Source organism: Pleurotus ostreatus (genome assembly GCF_014466165.1).
Source record: "Pleurotus ostreatus strain PC9 chromosome Unknown scaffold_7, whole genome shotgun sequence".
NCBI lineage: Eukaryota > Fungi > Basidiomycota > Agaricomycetes > Agaricales > Pleurotaceae > Pleurotus > Pleurotus ostreatus.
The window spans coordinates 860,230-879,420 of NW_023503162.1; the positions used below are offsets into that span (position 1 = coordinate 860,230).

A 19,191-nucleotide genomic window follows, 5' to 3' on the forward strand; every position below is an offset into this window, starting at 1 on the left:
CGACGAGCAAAGAAGAACGAAGACCAGTGATCGCGACTTGATAGGGCGCTCAGCATGTTTACAAGGCTCGTATAGCTAGTTCGATCCCAACTCGGTACGTCGGAGTCGCCCTCATGATTCGAAGGCTTGCGTGGAGCAGTTACTGAAGCTTTGTGGATTCTTCTGGAACGAACAATTTTGATTGCCACCTCTCAGGAGCCTGATATAGCTTGATGTGTGGATATACAGACACGAAGCTCATTTCACTTCTTGCACCCGCCAATGGCAAACAGCGATCTCAGTATCATTCTGCCTCTGTTGGGCGTCGCCTGCTGGCTAATGCTTAGGACCAAGCGGTTTAATCGCATTTACCCTCCTGGCCCTCCAAGTTGGCCTTTAATTGGCAATTTGTTTAGACTTCCGGCAAAACATCCATGGCTTCGTTTCACTGAATGGAAGGAAACATATGGTAGGTGCTCTCGCCATTTCCTAGGCAGGATCCCTCACCAGGGTCCTCAGGGAGACTGGTCTATCTCCACGGGCCAGGTGTCTCTATCCTACTCCTTAACGATGTGGAATTAGTGGCCGAGTTATTCGAGAAACGGCCAGGCATTTATTCAGATAGGCCGCGCTTCACCGTTGCTGGAGACTTACTGGAGCTTGACAAGGTCAGTTATGAAATACTCGACTGGTGATGACGTTGCATTTATTGTGCGTACTGTGTTACCGCAGTTGATGCCTTTACGCATGCACGACCACGGCTGGAAGCTTCAACGCAAGTTATCACGGACCGCTATGAGTCTTGACGCTGTCAAAAAGTACCACCCTTTGCTAGAGGACATTGCAGCCCTGCTTGGTGAATCGTTACGAGAAGACCCGGACGCCTTTGAGCATCATACTCGACTGTATGTTCCACCACCGTCTCTGCATGCACTGTCTAAGTATGTGTCGTACAACTGTAGTGCCGTCAGCCGCGTGATTCTCGCAGTAACTTATAGAATCCCAGTAGCAACATCCGACAACGAGGTACCGCACTTCTCTCCACCAATGTAGATCACTGACTGCGGACAAAGCATGTGGTACTAGCTGAAGAGGCGATGAAGGTGATCTCAAAAGCCACGAACCCTGGCGCATACCTAGCAGATCTCTTTCCCATTCGTAAGGCGTGTCGCCTTCGATGTATCGAGAGCCCAATGATAAATAACTTCCCCAGTCAAGCAACCCCACGCTTTGTGGTTTCGTAACGAGATTCAACGCGACAAACGTATTGTGCAAGACTCGCTGAACAAACCGTTCGATCACGTCAAGAAAGCGATTGTAAGTCTGCCTGTACACATATATGCACTCACTATACCTTTCGAAGGCCGAAGGCAGCGCCCTACCCTCGCTTGCTAAAAAACTGCTTGTTCATGAAGATGATAAAGAATTTGTCGATCGGCACGAATACGAAGACACTGTCAAATGGTTGACGGGCTCACTCTATCTGGGTGCTTATTCTCTTTTATCATACTACGTCTCGCCTAACGATATTGTCGGTTTTGGTAGCCGGGGTTGAAACGGTGGGCTCATTCAGTGTTTGACGACCTCCCCTTCTTATTTAGCGTTGCAGGTCAATGCCGTCGTACTAACGACACTACTCGCTATGGCGATGAATCCAGACAAGCAAGCCCGTGCACAGGAGGAGATAGATACTGTTGTTGGCACGCACCGGGTGCCGACATTAGGTGATAAAGGGTCTTTGCCCTATGTGGAGGCTTTTATCAAGGAAGCCACGCGATGGCAACCCCCTGTACCTCTCAGTATGCCAACATCCTCACAAGCTACCATCCCGATATGAACTGACTTGTCTCTATAGGTCTCGGTCGCCAGACTTCGCGTGATGATGTGTGGGAAGGTACGTCCAAAGGGGCCTTCGGGATCAGGTCCCTGCTAACCCATGATGCCAATAGGCTACTTCATTCCAGCCGGCACTATTGTCTTCCCGAATATCTGGTAGTGCTCCTGCTTTCAGACTGCACTACTTACACACTGACTCTTGTGCGGCGTGTAACGCATCAGGGCAATATCGAGAGACGGCGGAGGAAAATATCCTGCCAAAGAGTTCCTACCAGAACGCTTCCTGGATTCGGATCCTCCTCTAGATCCGAATAGTTACACATTCGGTTCTGGTCGTAGGTGCGTCCCGTCGCTAGCAGATATCTCCCGCTCTCGACTCAATCACTTATGCGTATCTTCCCCAGAATTTGTCCTGGGAATATACTCGCCGAGCACTCTGTGTTCATTTTCGTCGCTTCTATTTTGGCCGCTTTCGACGTATCCCCGGAAACAGACGATAACGGAAACCCTATTGCGTACAACCCTCAATTCTCGTCCGGCCTCATTAGGTAGGAGCCCTAATGATGGCCTGCACGCATGCCCTACTCATTATTGTCTATCATTGTACATAGCTTTCCTGAGGATTTCAAGTGCAAGATTCAACTACGATCTGCAGAACGGGGCGTACAGGTTCGCGATAGGGCTGCTGCCGTGGCATCGTACATAACATGATGGGCTGTCTCCGCTGTATGCCCAAATGACCTTGCGAGATAACGAGGGCCACATGCGGCCTGTTTATATTTGCGATGGGGCCTTTATCAATCAATGAGTGGCGCTTGGGCTGCAATCGGCCTAACGGATTTCTATTAGTTATGTAACTTTGGTGAGAATAAGTTCGCTGTATGTTAAATAACAAGGGGTCGTTCCATCGATTCCACAATTTCCACAGGTGCGCAATTCTCAGTCTGCATAGCTAGCTTCGAATGTTTGATCGTATCCCTCAGGAACGCGCAACAAGTTGGGCACCACTATACGAGTCCTGTTCATCTATCAGTGTTGCCCAGCCTGAAGGAAACACTCAAACTCAACAGTTGGACAACATTGTCTCCTCGTTGCGACAATGATCACAGACATCCTAGCAATCGGCACATTGTTAATTGTTACTTGCTTACTCTGGGTTTGGGGGAAACCCTCTCGGTACAAGTACCCCCCTGGGCCCCCTGGATGGCCCCTCGTTGGCAACCTCCTCAAAATTCCCTCGATCCAACCATGGCACCTCCTCACGGAGTGGAGGCATATATATGGTTGGTAGTTTAATTGCCTGATTTTCCATCTATTTATGCGGAACCTCAGGAAGTATCTTCCGTCTTCATGGATTGGGGATTTCCATTGTTGTTCTGGGCGATATGACGGTTATCAAGGAACTTCTTGATGCGAGAGGGTCGACATATTCTCATAGACCCGTGTTCACTGTTGCCGGAGACCTGCTCGATCTCGACAAGGTTCGTGTCACTCCGACATCCGTCATTTCTCACTCATGCCTGCCTTCGTGACAGTCTTTTGCTCTCCAACCATACGATGACGATTGGAAAATTCGGCGCAGGTTAGCACGGGTTGCTCTCAGTCCCGGGGCTATCAAACAGTATCAACCTCTTCAAGAAGATATCGCTGCACTCCTCAATATGGCATTGCTTGACACGCCTGAATCGTTCCGCAACCACATTAGGCTGTTGGCGATTTGATTCCACTGCTCAACGCTATCTGACTTTATTTAGTGCTGCTGGGCGTCTCATCCTTACCATAACCTACGGGATTCCAATAAGCTCGTTGGATGACGAGGTACTTCATTGGCCCCTAGCAGTGCCTGGAGGACCTTGCTAACGGTACATTCAGTTTATTGCACTATCAGAAGAAGCGATGTCTGTGGTCTCTAGAGTCACGGTCCCTGGGACTTATCTAGCGGATGTATTTCCAAGTCGTGAGTTTCAACCCATTAGCTGGCAACACTCCTTTGACATTAGTGCCCCAGTCAAAGGCTTGCACCCCTGGTTATTCCGTAATCAGGTGGAACACGACAGGAGTACGATTCGGGACTTCATCAACAGGCCTTTCCATCATGTTCAGAAGCAAATGGTGAGCCAAAGTCGATCTAACTTAAGGATAGATCTGAAATCATTGATGACCGAAGGCAGAGGGAATTGCGCCCTCCTCGTTAGCCCAGCATTTACTTGAGGACCCCTCAGATCATGGCTTTAGTAGCAAACAAGATCACGAAGATGCTGTGAGATGGATATGTGGTGCTCTATATGGCGGTCCGCACCTCCACTTCCGATGTCTGTTGCCTTCACTAACTATCCGTGCTTCAGCTGGGGCAGAAACAGTGCGTCACTTGCCGTACCAGTCGTGTTGTGACTCAGAGTGCTTCGCAGACATTCTCCGCTGTCTTGACAGTGATTCTAGCTCTCGCACTTCATCCAGAGAAGCAAGACCGAGGTCACAGAGAGATAGATTCCATCATTGGGGCTGGGAGATTGCCTACGCTAGATGACAAGGGCTCCCTGCCGTATGTGGAGGCGTTGATCAAAGAATCCCTACGGTGGCATCCCGCTGTCCCTTTGAGTATGGTCGTCAGACCATTAATTTACGCCCTAGGTTGACGCGTTGATATCTCTAGGTCTCGCCCGCCGCACTGCGAAAGATGACAGCTACTTAGGTAAGTAAACCATATGTTACTCGAGATTTGCGAAGAGGTACTTTGCCTGCTGACTCGATAAATGGTAATATCTTATAGGTCACTTCATTCCCGAAGGGGCGATCGTAATCCCCAACATTTGGTACTACTTACCAACTTTTCTTGTTATCATTTTCTACATGGGCTAATCCCTCACTCTTTCCAGGGCCATAGCTAGCGACTGCAACGACCAGTACTCGCCCTCCCAGTTCATACCTGAGCGCTTTCTCGACGAAAATGCTCCCATTGACCCGGCTACTTATTCGTTCGGTTTCGGTCGGAGGTGCGCATCTCGTTGTCTTGTGTTCCCTTCATATTATCATCCCTTTCCAAATGTTCAACGTCAATAACTTCACACGGATTTAGGATATGCCCTGGCAAGCACCTCGCCGAGAACTCAGTCTTCCTTTTCGTGGCTTCAATCTTGGCCGCTTTCGAAATCTCCGCAGACACAGACCTTGAAGGCAACCCCATTTCACTCGTCCTGAATTCAGCTCTGGTGTAGTGAGGTGAGTTAGCTGCGACTAAACCGATCTATATCTGTGCTGATTTTTGCGTGTACTACGTACACTAGTTCTCCAAACCCCTTCAAGTGCAAGATCAGCCCCCGGTCTACCGATCGGAGCTCGCAGGTTCGGAATAGGGCTAGTGCAGCATCGCATTACTTACATCCAGGAACATAATATCCTGACTTCCACGTCGAAACTCATTACTATGCTGCTATACACACAAGCTGGTGCCAGCTAACGTGTCCTAACAGATCGGGCGTTGCCAATTTGGATGTAGTAGTTGAAGTGTCCTTGAGACTCGCGCCGCAGTACGAAGACTGGGAAACGAACGTTCGGCTTCAAGACGACATATCTGAGTTATAAGAGCTCATCTTCCGTCATTTCCTCCCGCTAAGGCTTCGAACTGTATTTCTCAAACCAATCAGCCGGAGAAAACAGCTTGTACAATGTAGTCGCTGTTATGTGAGGTAGTCGTACAAAGCTTCCCTAATCCCAGCCATTCATCTCCATCTCAAACTTCCCTCGACGAAGGTCTTTCCTATCTGCATCGCTCAAAGCTACCCAAGCATCCAGCCCACCAAGGCTCTCAATCAGCTCCTCTTCCCATTTTTCCTCGCGCTCAATTTCCTTCTTGGTCTTCTTCTTTGGCGGCGGAGGGGGTGGAGGAGGGGGCGGTGCTCGTCTATTGGGATGAAGTGGAGCTATTCTAGACAACGTACTCTTAGACGTCTTGAGATACGGTGAATATGCCGAACCCGTTCGGGCAGCTGGCGAAGTAGCGAATGGGGAGCCAGGCATGGAGTTGACGCGCCGAATTAGCTCAGACATAGGCGTGGATTTCGTACGAGGTGCGATGGAATAGCGCGATGTGAGAGATGATCCCGACGATTTACTTGCACTTGACGAAGTGTTGCCAGGAGGTTTGGCCGGCGTTACTGGCGGATGGTTCTCCTGATTGAGTCTGTGAGCATCTCGGCCATGAACGTAGCCTAGGTGACCTACCTTCGCCGGTGGATTCTCTTCAAAGGGTTCCACTCTGGGCAGAGCCATTTCCGGTGCAATAGTTTCTGCTTTTCGACTACGATTTCCCTTCCTTTTGGATTCCGGGTTAGGAGGGCCGTTGACTAGGGCTGCTTCCTCCCTTGCACGCCCGGTGCTATCATCGTCTGGATCGGGCGTGGCAATCAACCTTGACGGCGGTGCCATATTTAGATGGGAACCCTCCACCTCTTCGTCGGGCACATTAGCAACTTCGTCGCTTTTCTTCTTCCCCTTCCCCTTGCGCTTGGGTGCAGTACTGCCGCCGTCTCCCGTGGCTGATACAGCCGTTGATTCTTTCTTCGATCGCGGCTTGGCCTTCTTCTTAGTTGCTTCCGGGAGGGGTTCAAGAGGAATATAAGATTTCTGTTTCTTCGACGGAGTCTTCGATTGTTTTACAGGGTTCAGAGGCGGCGATGAGGACGCAAAGAATGTCGGGATTGGCGGCTTGATAGTGGCGAGCTCGTCTTCTTCGTCGTCGTCATAAATAACGCCACGTTTCCGCTTGCGCGCAGCAGGTTCGGGAGTGAACAGCGACGGCTCGTGTCCTTGGTCGAGCTGCGGTCCGATGTCAAGGCTATCTGGCTCATACAACGCCGCGATTGGTGGGTGCTCAGGTTCAGTGAGGGGTGATTCGGGGATGTCGGATGGGGGTAAATGCAAGGGCGCGTGGTGATAACCAGATAAGGACGATGAAGGGACTGGTATAGTAGGTTGAGAAGAAGTGACGGGCGCCGTATGATTTGCCATAATAACAGTATCAGAGATGGCGCGCCCTCGAGGAGTTCCTTTGGCCTTCGGGCCCTTTCGAGGCCGTGCTGGAGCTGCCATGGATAGCTCATCTTCCGAGGACAATTCGATAACCTCCAAGGGTTCTGGGTGGGTGTTGCCTGTCTTATGTTTCTGAGGGGGGAGGACAATGGCCAATGAAGGTTCGGTTACTGATAGAGCCTTCTCCTTCGCCGTACGCCGTCTCACTTTCGCGCGTTCCGCGATGTCCATGCCGTACGGCCCAGAGTTATCCTTCGTCTGTTGAACAATAGCGCCTTCGATACCTCCAGCTTCGAGATGAGGGTCGGAATCTACGGTGGACTGTTTCCGTTTGATTGGTCGCGGGCGCGGGCGGTCTTTCTTCTTGACGTCATCATCCACAACGAGAGGTAGTGCGGAAGACGAGGATGCAGAATTCGAGATGTCAAGGTCGTTTTTCCGTTTAATCGGCCGCGGTTTTGGGCGTGAAGTAGAGCCAGTAGTAGTAGCTAGGTCGCCCACAGTGCTGAAAATCGCAACTGAGGATATGTCTGAGCGCGCGAGCAGTGTGGATGGTAGATCGGTGAAGTTAGAAATATTTGAGGGTTCTGTCGTCGGGATCCCATAAGTATCGACAGAGGAGGGTCTTGTTACTCTGGTGGATTCATAATGGTCAACTGGATGGTGGGAGTCAACAGTCGATATCCCTACCATGTCATTGACTCACTTGTCTCATGAGTGGTGTCCAATGGAGCATAGATATCTTCCTCTTCGCTGTCGGCAATAACCTCTTCCTGATCGTCCGCTTGCATGAAGTTTAAATAAGCCAATAAAGTGCCAATAAAGTTACAGGAAGGTGGTGGTTGCGGGCTAAGGATGGATCAGCGCGCCTGCACCTTACGCGAAGGTCACGTCACGTGATGGATGTCACGCAACCAAGCTTTCTCACACTCAGTATTCACCTCCCACGCTCATAACACTTCTTACATACAACATGCCACTCAGTCCTCCATCGACTCCTGGTCCCGCCAGTCGCAATCCGGATTCGATACCTCGACCACCTCCTTCACCGCTCAGAAATTCCCCTTCATCCACCCCCGGGCCACACCACTCTCCTCCTGTTCGTCGCGCGGGTCAAGCATCGAATACACCAGGCAAAACACGGGCCAGGGACTTGTTAAGGAAGCACTATGGCTTGGGCGTCGGGCCCCCTCCCCCGCTTCCTGGAAACACTGCTGACCCCATGAGTCTCGGTATGGAAGCTCACATGGGTATACGTTGGGCTCACAGCTTCTCAGATTCCAGCGCCTTTGATGCGAAGTCGTATTACGAGCAATTGATCACTACAGCATCCTTGTCGACTCTGCTCAAGCGAGAGAACGAACTATTGACAGGTATTAATATGCAGGCACTAAGTTTTGACTATTATACTGATGTTACTCCAAGAAATCAGGGAGTTGGACGGCGAGAGACAGTCATTGGTATACAATCATCATCACGAGCTGATTGCTGCTAGTGATACTATAGCAGCGGTAAATAACTTCGAATCATATTCTTTACTTCTCATAACTCGAAGCCCCTTAGGTCAAAACCAGAGCCGAAAGTCTCGACGCCGATTTGGATCTATTGAAGGCAGCCTTTTCCGATATCTCTCGCCTCGTTGCAGAGGTTTCTGTAGAGCCGCACGCTTCGGACTAGCATAAATACCCTTGCTTAATCAATGGCTGCGCTCATCACCAGCACCTTCACTTCACGACGAACACCCTACTGGTGGCTTCCTCCATGCTGAAGGCAAAGCCTCGATGACACTCTTGCGACACTGTTAGCTTGGGACTTGAGAAGATAGGTGGCGTTAATCCCTCGCGCACAGAACTAACCAATCCCAGACTTTTATCTCGCCTTCGTTTACCCCGCGTTTGAAGTCGAGGATTCGCCACTTCGTCGCTGCCTACTGATGCCTTGATCCCAACCTATAAAGACATCATGAATGACCCAGTATTTTGTCATGAAGGAACTTGGGGCAACAGCTGGCGCCTGTGTGTCACTTGATGTAGTACATTGTGGATGGGTATTCCGCACCCTCACAACGGCTCAAATATGGATAGCAGTTATCATGGTGCACCCCTCAGACCGCCACAGAATCGCCTCTCAAGGTTTCGCATGTAAGTTTTTTACTCGTATTCCGGGTGTCCTACTCTCGGAGCCTCCACTACCATTCTCTCGATGGAGCGTTTAGCCCACTGCTTATACCCAGCGCACTTACTAAGACACCTCTCCACAAGGACACCATGGCGGCGATACACGACCTGCGTCGTCTGTGGGGCATTTATCGGCGTGCCTAGAGGCACACAGACTGACAGGTCGTCGTCGTGACCTTCGCGTGGACTTAGTGGTCGAATAGCCACTTCCCGCAACTTTGTAACCGTCTACCTGCGTAATGTCTAGGACCCCGGAGCGCAAGTCACGCTGCAGGATCTGGCATCGTCCGTTTATTCACCTATCTCACCCTTCAGGCAGCGTTACCGCGCCTACGTATCTCACATGTGCTGGGATTTGTGTCTCTATCATGCTAGGTGAAATGGTCTTCCGTCACTTTTCCAATACACCTGTCTTCGATACATCGCGATCAAGGCGCACCATCGAGAATATTGGACCAGTCCATGTGCAACAGATTGCCTGCTGCAGTGCATGTTGCTTCATTCCGTGCGTGGGACTGGTGGCACGAATTGCGAGTCTTTGCTCGGGTGTCGCCTCGTCTAAGCCATCCAAAGCGACTACTAGGCGTCCGTAGGTAGGGCTTTTGGTCCATTTTCTCCTCTTCACAGAAGCGCTCGACCACCAGCACCAGCGTCTATCAGCGCTCCAGCCAAGTGCACCAGGGGAAACGGTTTCTTCGGTCCGCCAATCTCAAGAAGCCATTCTCGTTGGTCCCTCGAAATTGAAATGAATACTTAAGTACTGATACCCCGGATCGAATACATGTCTTCAACTCCCCGCTATGGTCGTCCCAATAGTTCCTGTTGATATTCTACGAATCATTACAGGATACTACGCCGAAGACAAAGGGTCCCTGCTCAATCTCCTCCTGGTGTCCCAAGATTTCCGCCGCCTCGTCGAACCGTACATCTACGCCAGTGTCTCTTTCCTTGCCTCTGGTATGTCGAGCGCGGCGCCACGCGTGGGGTACTCGGATGCTGATATATCAGTAATGGCCAGCAATTTCATGCATAGCATCGCCAGGGACTCTGGTTGTGCCCATTACGTCAACAGTTTATCTCTTCCCTGCAACTCCTTCCAAGGAGACCATTATCCACTGTTTCAAAGTATTCTAAAGTCACTTTCGAATCTCGAAGATCTACGCGTTTACCCCTCGTCGTCGCCGCAAAAAAACAAAATCTCTGAACTTTCGCACCCTCTTCGAAGATTCCAAACGACAGAACTCGCAACCCCCATTTGCACTCAAAGCATTTGCATGGTATACAAATCTCTTGCAACTGGATTCGGGAGGCTTTGAATGGTTTCTTGCCTCGCAAAAGTCACTACAACGTCTATCGATCCCATACAATACCTACCCTTCCCTTCGAATTCCGACTCTTCCTAAACTTCGTACGATTCACTTACCGTCGGCTGCCACGAAGACCCTCGTCAAAACAAACCAAATCACCCGTTGAGTGTGTCAACAATGAAGCCCTCCGGGATGTGGTGGTCTGTATCATTAGAGGCTATCCTAAATTCGAAGGGCAACTTTCCCCAGCGGCTATCGTACTACGAATGCCAAATCTGGAATGTTTAGAAATAAATACCTTGTTTGTAAGTTCGTACGTTATTTCTCTCCATTCATAATTTTGACCTCGTTGCAGTCACCGATACCCGATGTCCTGTCTCAAATATATTTCAAGCAACCAAGCTCCGCCATCTGCGTTTTCATGCTGGCTGGCTCGTTTCGCAGCAATTCGACATTATGGAGGAAGATCCCCCGTGGGATCACGGCAATGTGCTCAGTGCATTCGATAGACTTCCATCACTCACTCATATCAGTTTCCGGGTCGGTCCCTTTGCGAGCTTTCCCGAGTATTGTTGCTTTACCAGGGGGACGCCGCGGGCAGTCAAGCTTCGCTCACTTCGACCCGTGGTGATGGATCGTACGGAGTGGTGGCGAGATTGGGCCCCAGAAGATTATGTGATTGTCCCCTTCACCCCAAGTGACTACCGAGCGGGGTACCGGGGGGACCTTGCTTAATGAGCCTTGGGCGAGCCAACTTCGGTCTCCCTTCGTTCTTGTTGCTTTCATAGCTTGATTGCTGAACAAGGATACTTTGTGGTTCCTCAGTTCGTAGTCAACTACCAATAGTCTAACAAATGATAGGTAAAGTCCCCCCAACTACCGTCCCTTATCATATGGCATCCCGCGCCGTGTGTCCGATTCCACAGGAGTAAGGTGTTGCGCTTGCGACGCTAGCCCCTGTTAGCCCCCCTGTCTATGCTTTGGGGGAAATTCAAGGAGAGCACTGTAAAGAGTTGTCCCCTCTGCGCGGGGTCGCTAGTGGGCCTCAGTCGTACGCCTTGACACTTGAAAGGAACCTTGAAGTGGCTAAGGGGCAAGAAGGCAACGACATGCGCCATCACGACGCCACTCTTTGTCTCAATCATCGTCTAAGCCGCTACCAAACGGTGCTAGTAGGTCTACCACCGAGCAGATATCACGTATACGCAGACCAGGTCAAGATAATGACCAGCAGCCAAGACAATTTCCAATTTCCCCTCCCACCCTACTTGGTCGGTATTCATGCATCATGTTTTATCAGGCAAGATATGATGAGACTCACAGCATCTCTGCCACGGGACTTCCGCAGCTTCCAAAGACTATTGATAACACAGGCTGCGTTCCTTTAAACGTTCTACCTACCAGTGACGGTGGGTATAGGTCTCGGGTCTCATCAGATGTGCAACCTACAGAGTTGGCCCCAACGATTGGGCTCGAAACCTTGTGGTGCGCTGGTTGAGTATGCCATCACTTGCGACGAAAATGGCGCTGATAAGAAATCACATAATGTTTCCTAACAATCGATGTTGCATTAGCGGGCGTGAAGCATTTGCGATAACGGACATTTCCATTTCGGTTGACCTTCTCTACAGTGGCGTGTATGGGTTGTGTATGCTTGGCTGCATGCAAGGGGAATAAGAACCCATCAGAGTTGCGAAATAATACGGCGATAGAGAAGAGTCAAGGACTTCCACATCAAAGTTAGCTGGTTTCGCAAGGCGTGGTGAAGTTCCCTTACCGCCAGGCGCCTAGAGTGTTGTGAAGGCCGCCCTGACAAGGTGGGTCCCATCACTTGGCCGGTGGAGGAGAAGGTAAACCAATGTAACTTGCTGACAAGCCAAGACGGGTAATATAGAACGCGCTAGAAGGAAGTTGACCCCCTTTGGGAACCGTCCTGTTCGAGAGAGAAGTTGATTTCCGTACATGGGGTCCGCAGCGTTTCCGGAAAGTGGGGAAAGGGGACAACGCCCAAGCCATAGTGCTTCCTTAACAGGTCCCTGTCCTGTGCTTTGCCCAGTGGTGTGCTTGATAGCTGGCGGGCACGACGAAGGGGGGAGGCTGGTGTGGCCTCAGGCAGAAAATTCACATGACGAAATAACGAAAGTAACAGTTGCCTGTAGATACAGTAAGGCCAAGCATGCTCTTGTCATGACAATGTCTCCAAAAGTACATCTGCGGTCCTCTCTGGTTCGTCCCAATGCATCTGGTGGATCTTTCAGCACTGGGAAGAATTAGTGACAAGAAGTACGCTCACAAAATGGTTAGCACCACTAATCACTTTGTAGTGCACATTATCGCCGCCATTGGCTTTGTCGTCATCTTGAATAGACCACAATGCAGCTAGGCCGAACGAGGATGTGAGATCCCCGATGAGGAGCCAAAACTGCAAGTGGGTGAACCGGCTTTTGATAGATTTGTCGAACGTCGCAGATTTGTAAGAAGCGCCGTTGGTAGCGATGAATCCCAGCAAACCCATATCAACGTTGAGGCCTGGTTCATCCACCATTTCAGATATGTCGGACAAGGTCATGTTCCAGATGCTGGGCGTATGGGAGAAGGCCGGGACAACGTATTCGATCACATCTAAGTTGCGGGTGGATAGATCACCATGCTGAAAGTACGATGTAATCCAGGCGACGAATGATAGGCCGCGTTTGTCAGCCGGAATTGACATGTCCGCGAGCGGGGTGTATGTCTTGGGAGGAAAAGGTAAGCCGAAAGAGAGTGATGGTGGATCTGTCGACATGTTCATACTTGATTATTGTCAAGAGCTTGGAAAATTGCACACCTAACATGATATGCGCCCGTAGATATTGCGATAGGCGAATTTGTACGGGCTCAGCATAGCTATCGATAGAAGAAATGACAGCAGCGGTGAACGAGTTTCCACCCGACCAACCCAAAATTGCGATGCCGCCTTGTTTACCGTCGCTGGATGGAGCGGGTAACTTCTGTTGCTGGATGAAGCTGTCGATGAAGCTGGCGATCTCGACTGCTCGATCCTTCAACCAGACCGTCTTCTGGGCCTCGTCACCCTCAGCGAGCACAGCAAGTTCGTCTGCAGCAAACGGAGTCGATCCCCTGTACCCCCTACGGGTAATGGCTACGAAGCGCCCGCCCTTCGCTCTGAAGGCATCGGATACCTTAGAGAAGACATCTAACTCAAGGCCACAGAGGTCAGAGATCGAACAACAGTACAGCGTAAGTACTCACGACTTGAGAAACCGAAGCCGTGTAGGGCGAAAATAGTCACGTAAGTCTGCGTCTTTGGTGGGCCAGAGTCGATATAAGCAAATTCTGTGCCTTTGGCATTAATTGCGAGAGTCGACGCCATGCTGGGGCGCCCTAGTGCAGATGCGGGGCGAGGGCGACGGTACTTGAGGAAGCTGTGCCATTTGAATCAAGAAATCGAGTTCCATTTAGCGACTGAGGCCTTCCATCTTCCCAGCCCAACCGCCGATAATGCCAAGCCATGTTAACATCCTCAGAATGTCCCAAAATCTGGAGCCTACAGTGGGCATGTAACATGTACACAAATTGGATCAGCTGTCCGACCTGCCCGATCGATCAGTCTTGCGTCCACGCGTCCGGGACGCGATGCTTACCATTTTGGGATTCATCATCTACCCTCCAGTGTCCCATCATGCTAAAACGCATTCAGAAAAGGATACAGAAAAAAGAGAAAGAAGCCGAGCTCGGACTCGACGATGACACAAAAGAAATTCTTGGATTTAACGATACCGATTCGGACGAATCGGACAGTTCTGGCGTCGACTCGGAGGATGAGGATTCAGACGACGAAGAACTTTCAAAATTGTTGGAAGAGCCCGTTGTTGGCGACAGGGATGAGGGACCCATCGAAGCGGATGAAGAGAGCGAAGCCGACTGGGACGCGGGTGCAGAGTCTGATACCGACGAGATATCGAAAGTGACCGTTCAGGAGGCTCTGAATGATCCGATATACGTCTCCTCTCTGGATGCTGGTGCCGGTGAATGGCAGTGCGTCGTCTGCCCGGGGAAGATATTCAAGGGGTCGAAAATGATTGATGCTCACCGAGAATCCAAGGTCTGTTCTACTATTAGTAAATTTTCGAAGCTGACTCAGTTACGTCCTGCTTAGGCCCACAAACGACGCTTCACGAACTTCTCTAAACTCGCAAAATCTTTTGAGCCCACGGGTAAAGCGTCTGAAGTCCTCGGTGGGCTGCCAAAAGGCCCCAACCACCCGCGACAGGCCGAAGATGGTATCACTATAACATCGAAATCAAATCGCGCGTCTAAACGGGCGAGTGATTATTATTGTCGAATGGCTATCTACCATCTCACTCATGCGCCCTCCACAGCAAAAATCTACACAGGTACGGAAAGAGAAGCGGCTCAAGCGAAGGGCTCAAGCAAAAGCACAAGCGAATGAAGCTACCATAGGAAACCTGCAGCCAGAGTGCGCGTCACCGTCACCGCAGCGTAAACGAAAACGGGTTGTGGTAGAACCAGCGAAAGACCGTGACGATGGCACCAGTCCACCACGAAAAGTGACGGCTACAGGTATAAGACCGAAACGAATGAAGGCCGATAAACTTAAGAAGTCGCCCAAGCCTCCCAAGCCTTCGTAGTTGTCGTGTTCTCGGCGGACAACCCAAGGCATCGCGTTATGGGCAGGTAAGCGCGCCCCGCCTCTAACCATACATTGTGCGCTATCCATTTATCATATTCAAATGTCAATCATGATTCACCATCTAGAATGCGTTTCTTTCGTGGCGGCCTAATGGCCTCATATTGATGAGTTAACGTAGCAACAATGTCCAACAGACAAATCCAGAGAGAGCGACATAATAAGGATAGGAAAGGAAAGCGCATGCGGTGATACCCACCACATGCCGTGCTCACGAAAGCGACCTTAGCACGGCATCCGCTTTTTCGATAACCTACAAGCGGCATAAGACAAACTACCCATCCGCCCTATCGTATTTCGAACTCACCTGGTGAATATTTGGCCGGTCGTCAGGATTGACCTTGAGCATGCTATCGATCAGGTCTTTCGAGCCCTGCGAATAGGCGGAGTCGGGGTGCTTGTACTGCGCGTTGAGAACGGCCATTGCGATCGAACCACCCTGCTCTGTCGTTTGCGTGTTCTCAAACGGCGAATGCGAGTACGCGAGAGCGTATAACGTGCAACCAAGTGACTACAAGAAATACAGCATTAGTCGTCACACGCCTGAGCGGTGTTGGTGCACACACGCACCCATATATCCACTTTCTCGTCCAACGTGTGCCCCGTTTTGACGTCAAACAGCTCCGGCGCCCTGTATGCCATGGTGCTTTGCTCTGCGGCGATATCCTGGACCCACGGTGAGTATACAACATGGTGGGCTTCGGGCGGTCCTTACGTACCTGTTGCAATAATGCCTGAGATCGAGTGTCGATTTTTATACGCGCCTTGATCGTACTGCCGAAGTCCATAAGGATAGGCGTAACACCATCATCCGCAATCATAACGTTCCTTGTGCGCATGATGAGTCGCAAGTAGCGTGCTTGGAAACAGGACATACCCCGGCTTCAAATCTCGGTGGGCGTACGGGACGTGTTCCGTTTTACTAGGGTCAGCAGTGCCGTTTTGCTGGGCTTCTTCGTCTCCATCGAATACGACGTCTCCCTGTTCCTCAATTCGTTGACGGGTGACCAGAGGCACAGAAGCGCCGTCGTAGGAATAACCACCCTCAGCATCACCTTCGGGTTGCGGGAATCGTTCGTCGTCATCGGAATGTCGACCAACAGCTTCTTGTTGATTTCTAGACGAAGAAGCGGCCGCAGCGTTCGAATTTGGAGTTGAACGGATAGGTGCACGGTAATCATGCATTGCCCGGATAGCTTCACATGTCCCCTTGAATAGACGGACCATCTCTTTCTCTGGAAAGTGTGTTCTGTTCACGACGTTGGTGTTGATGGCATCCTGGAGATTCCCCCGCTGATATTAGGGTTAGCAAACGTGTTTAGTGACATAGCGATGTGCGGGACCTTGTAAAGAGGCAGGAAGAGATAGACAATCTTGCCTTCGCCGTCAGGGTCTTGTACCACCGCCGAATCCTATAACAGACTCCGTCAGTTGCCGGCAGTGAATACAAAACAGCGCATGCAGACCAGAATGCGAATGATATTGGGATGTCTATCGTGGTAGATGAATTGGCGTAGGAGCTTGCAGGAGCATACCACGTACCTAAACCGCCTGTACGCCTCCACTTCGCGCATCGCTTCCTTGACCCCGTCATTCCCCGTCGGACACCGTATTTTCTTGAGCGCGAATTGACGCTTTACCCATTTTTGTTAGCAAAGCCGTGCAGTCAGTGGTTAATTGAGCCTCACCCCGCTATGGTCATCCTGAGCTAGGTATACAAAGGAGAACCCTCCCTCGCCCAGGACTTTGACAATCGTAACTGTTGGCACAAATCATTAGGTACACGTGTCTTCGACGTGAGACGGCTCCTCACAAGTTCGTCCATTTATCTTGACTTTCGCAGACTGCTGGCATAAGCAAGAAGAAAGTGCCCATAGCGCATCCCTTGCTTGATCCTTGACCGTTTCGAATGTATGGAATAGTTGCTGGGATATTGACATAGTGGTGACTGGTCGTGCTGCGTCGGTGCGCAGGGCATGAGCGCTCTCGGGACTGGATTCGGCTCCCGAACTTAACAACAACAAACTCAAGGGGCGGGCACAACTCAAGTTGGTGACAGAAACAGTAGGTGGTCTTAGTATTCATTGGGAAAAAGGTGTTTATGCTGTGGGGAAGTGTTTCAAAAGCCAACTGTGTAGATCGTTGTTAACCTCTTCAGTCGCCTCCAGATGCACCCAGTGACCAGTGTCATATTCTACGTTGTTACCTCAACTCCATACTGCGCCATCGTTGCCTTCCCTCGGACAGGCGTGCAGATACTGTCTTTTGAAGCAACGGCAAAGAATGAGGGGCTCGAAAGCTTCCATTTTTCCACAGGAATCTCTACGAAAGTAGAAGAAAGGCGTCAGTGAAGTTGACAGTTGGCGTAGTGGCAACAAACTTCTGTTATCTTCCAAGTCGTTATTATGCATTTGAGATATATACCAGTTCATACAAGATTGTATGCTGCCCTCCTTTGAAAGGTTCTGGCAGATAGTAAGATAGGCCTCACTCAGAACCGTCTTGGTCATGTGAGTTTGTGACATTCCGTTACGCAGAGCTTAGCGGCCTCGACAGGGGTTATTATAGACAAAGCTACTACGGTTCACTATTGCACTAAGGTTACTCTGTATATACTCAAAGAATGGGAATTATAGTAGTTTTAAAATATATCCAATGGTCATAAATGGTCATAATGTCATCGTAAAATCATTATCGGTGTCAAGGTCCATGACATACATTGTCTTTATTTTTGTCTATTTTCATTTTTTTTTTGGTAAAATAGCATTGGAAAGATTGTGTGTAGTGTGTCAGTGGTCGCGACGCGACGCACTTTGGGAGGCAAGGGCTATCCATGCCTAATATGGTAACTGTGCTTATGACCAAACTGAGGCAAGGAAACTTGTAAACTCAGTTCAAATTCTGTACGCCTCGAATTCATAATTCTGGTCGCAAGGAAATCTGCCAATTTGCATTTTTAACAATCTCTTGCAGACAAAATTTTGATTTAGCGAGCTTAAGCTTTTGTATGGGGTTTTGAACAGTTTCATCATGCATTGTCACAGCCTGGCACATGACCAAGACGGTTCTGAGTGAGGCCTATCTTATCGAATTCCTACGATGAATATTAAGGACGTAATCATTGCGCCGAAAGATCCTACTCGCCTCTTTGGTAATATATTCAGGCCATCTGTAAGGGCAACCTCAAGATGGCCGACAGCGCAGGCCTAGCAGAGGGAGAATCCAAAGATAGTGAATAAGGCTAACTACAATACATGAGAGGGCTGCTCACCTAGCAGAGGGAGAATCCAAAGAGAACAGGATAAGGATTCTCCATGCTAGGAAGCGAAGTATATACTGTAGTAGCGTGAGAGGAATGCAGGATAACTGTACAGTACACCAGCCACAAGTCCGAACAAATATCACAAGGTACAAGGAAACATGTGATAATGAAGTGGAGGGTAAATGCACAGGAGTCGTGCCAGCGACTTGGGGAAGTAAGGGCGAAGAGTAATGAAGTGGGGGAAAAGGATAGAGGTAACCCGGACGAGCCCCGAAGAGTATAGATGAGTCCGAGCGAGTCCGAAGTGTCCGAAGTGCGGGAAGACTCCGGAGTCACCGGACACGGCTCGGATGCGAAAGGAGTGGGTGGAAAGGAAGTGGAAAGGAAAGGGAGCGAAAAGGAATGAAGGGGAACGAAGGGAATGTAGGTAAGAGTCCATGGAATGAAGGAAAGGAGAGAAAATAGGAGTGTCCCCTTACACCATCTGGGTTGCATATTAGTTGTGATGAAGAGCCATATATACACACCAATCTTCCGGGCGTTTAGGATAAAGAAGCTGAAGGAAGCTATCGATCTGTGAACATATGAGAGGCGTGCACATTAACCCAAGAACAAGACAATTGGACATTTGCCTTTATCAAGTCTACGGCTCCCGGTTGAGTGAAGAACTCCCAGTAGGAATATCCTTTGTAACCAAATTGTAAGGGCAACCTCAAGATGGCCGCACAGCACAAGCCTAGCAGAGGGAGAATCCAAAGAGAACAGGATAAGGATTCTCCATGCTAGGAAGTGAAGTATATATTGTAGTAGCGTGAGAGGAATGCAGGATAACTGTACAGTACACCAGCCACAAGTCTGAACAAATATCACAAGGTACGAGGAAACATGTGA

General features: G+C 50.0%; 7 protein-coding genes across 7 annotated transcripts; 4 read left to right on the top strand and 3 right to left on the bottom strand.

The window, feature by feature from the left end:
* Nucleotides 1-261: 261 nt before the first annotated feature.
* On the top strand, nt 262-2,526 carry PC9H_009474 (uncharacterized protein; the record flags this gene model as incomplete). Its single annotated transcript, XM_036778976.1, has 13 exons — nt 262-448; nt 499-647; nt 712-884; nt 942-1,005; nt 1,053-1,137; nt 1,193-1,296; nt 1,343-1,466; nt 1,581-1,778; nt 1,835-1,873; nt 1,929-1,971; nt 2,038-2,154; nt 2,220-2,363; nt 2,427-2,526. The coding sequence occupies 13 exons, from the start codon at nt 262-264 to the stop codon at nt 2,524-2,526; spliced, it is 1,527 nt and encodes a 508-aa protein (XP_036628365.1).
* Nucleotides 2,527-2,914: 388 nt separating this feature from the next.
* Nucleotides 2,915-5,030, top strand: PC9H_009475 (uncharacterized protein; the record flags this gene model as incomplete). The annotated part of the gene is made up of 13 exons (XM_036778977.1): nt 2,915-3,098; nt 3,148-3,296; nt 3,351-3,523; nt 3,570-3,633; nt 3,688-3,772; nt 3,824-3,927; nt 3,983-4,106; nt 4,161-4,174; nt 4,224-4,413; nt 4,469-4,507; nt 4,586-4,628; nt 4,692-4,808; nt 4,892-5,030. 13 exons carry the CDS (start codon nt 2,915-2,917, stop codon nt 5,028-5,030), a joined length of 1,425 nt encoding a protein of 474 aa, XP_036628366.1.
* A 490-nt stretch (nt 5,031-5,520) lies between these two features.
* Nucleotides 5,521-7,634, bottom strand: PC9H_009476 (uncharacterized protein; the record flags this gene model as incomplete). The annotated part of the gene is made up of 3 exons (XM_036778978.1): nt 5,521-5,985; nt 6,037-7,499; nt 7,550-7,634. The coding sequence occupies 3 exons, from the start codon at nt 7,632-7,634 to the stop codon at nt 5,521-5,523; spliced, it is 2,013 nt and encodes a 670-aa protein (XP_036628367.1).
* A 182-nt stretch (nt 7,635-7,816) lies between these two features.
* Nucleotides 7,817-8,520, top strand: PC9H_009477 (uncharacterized protein; the record flags this gene model as incomplete). Its single annotated transcript, XM_036778979.1, has 4 exons — nt 7,817-8,075; nt 8,121-8,216; nt 8,269-8,354; nt 8,407-8,520. 4 exons carry the CDS (start codon nt 7,817-7,819, stop codon nt 8,518-8,520), a joined length of 555 nt encoding a protein of 184 aa, XP_036628368.1.
* Nucleotides 8,521-12,512: 3,992 nt separating this feature from the next.
* On the bottom strand, nt 12,513-13,700 carry PC9H_009478 (uncharacterized protein; the record flags this gene model as incomplete). Its single annotated transcript, XM_036778980.1, has 4 exons — nt 12,513-12,569; nt 12,621-13,102; nt 13,155-13,523; nt 13,580-13,700. 4 exons carry the CDS (start codon nt 13,698-13,700, stop codon nt 12,513-12,515), a joined length of 1,029 nt encoding a protein of 342 aa, XP_036628369.1.
* A 309-nt stretch (nt 13,701-14,009) lies between these two features.
* Nucleotides 14,010-14,979, top strand: PC9H_009479 (uncharacterized protein; the record flags this gene model as incomplete). Its single annotated transcript, XM_036778981.1, has 3 exons — nt 14,010-14,432; nt 14,487-14,724; nt 14,774-14,979. The coding sequence occupies 3 exons, from the start codon at nt 14,010-14,012 to the stop codon at nt 14,977-14,979; spliced, it is 867 nt and encodes a 288-aa protein (XP_036628370.1).
* A 270-nt stretch (nt 14,980-15,249) lies between these two features.
* On the bottom strand, nt 15,250-16,978 carry PC9H_009480 (uncharacterized protein; the record flags this gene model as incomplete). The annotated part of the gene is made up of 10 exons (XM_036778982.1): nt 15,250-15,291; nt 15,346-15,549; nt 15,609-15,704; nt 15,758-15,866; nt 15,916-16,331; nt 16,382-16,450; nt 16,505-16,529; nt 16,581-16,672; nt 16,727-16,797; nt 16,852-16,978. The coding sequence occupies 10 exons, from the start codon at nt 16,976-16,978 to the stop codon at nt 15,250-15,252; spliced, it is 1,251 nt and encodes a 416-aa protein (XP_036628371.1).
* Between the last annotated feature and the right edge of the window lie 2,213 nt (nt 16,979-19,191).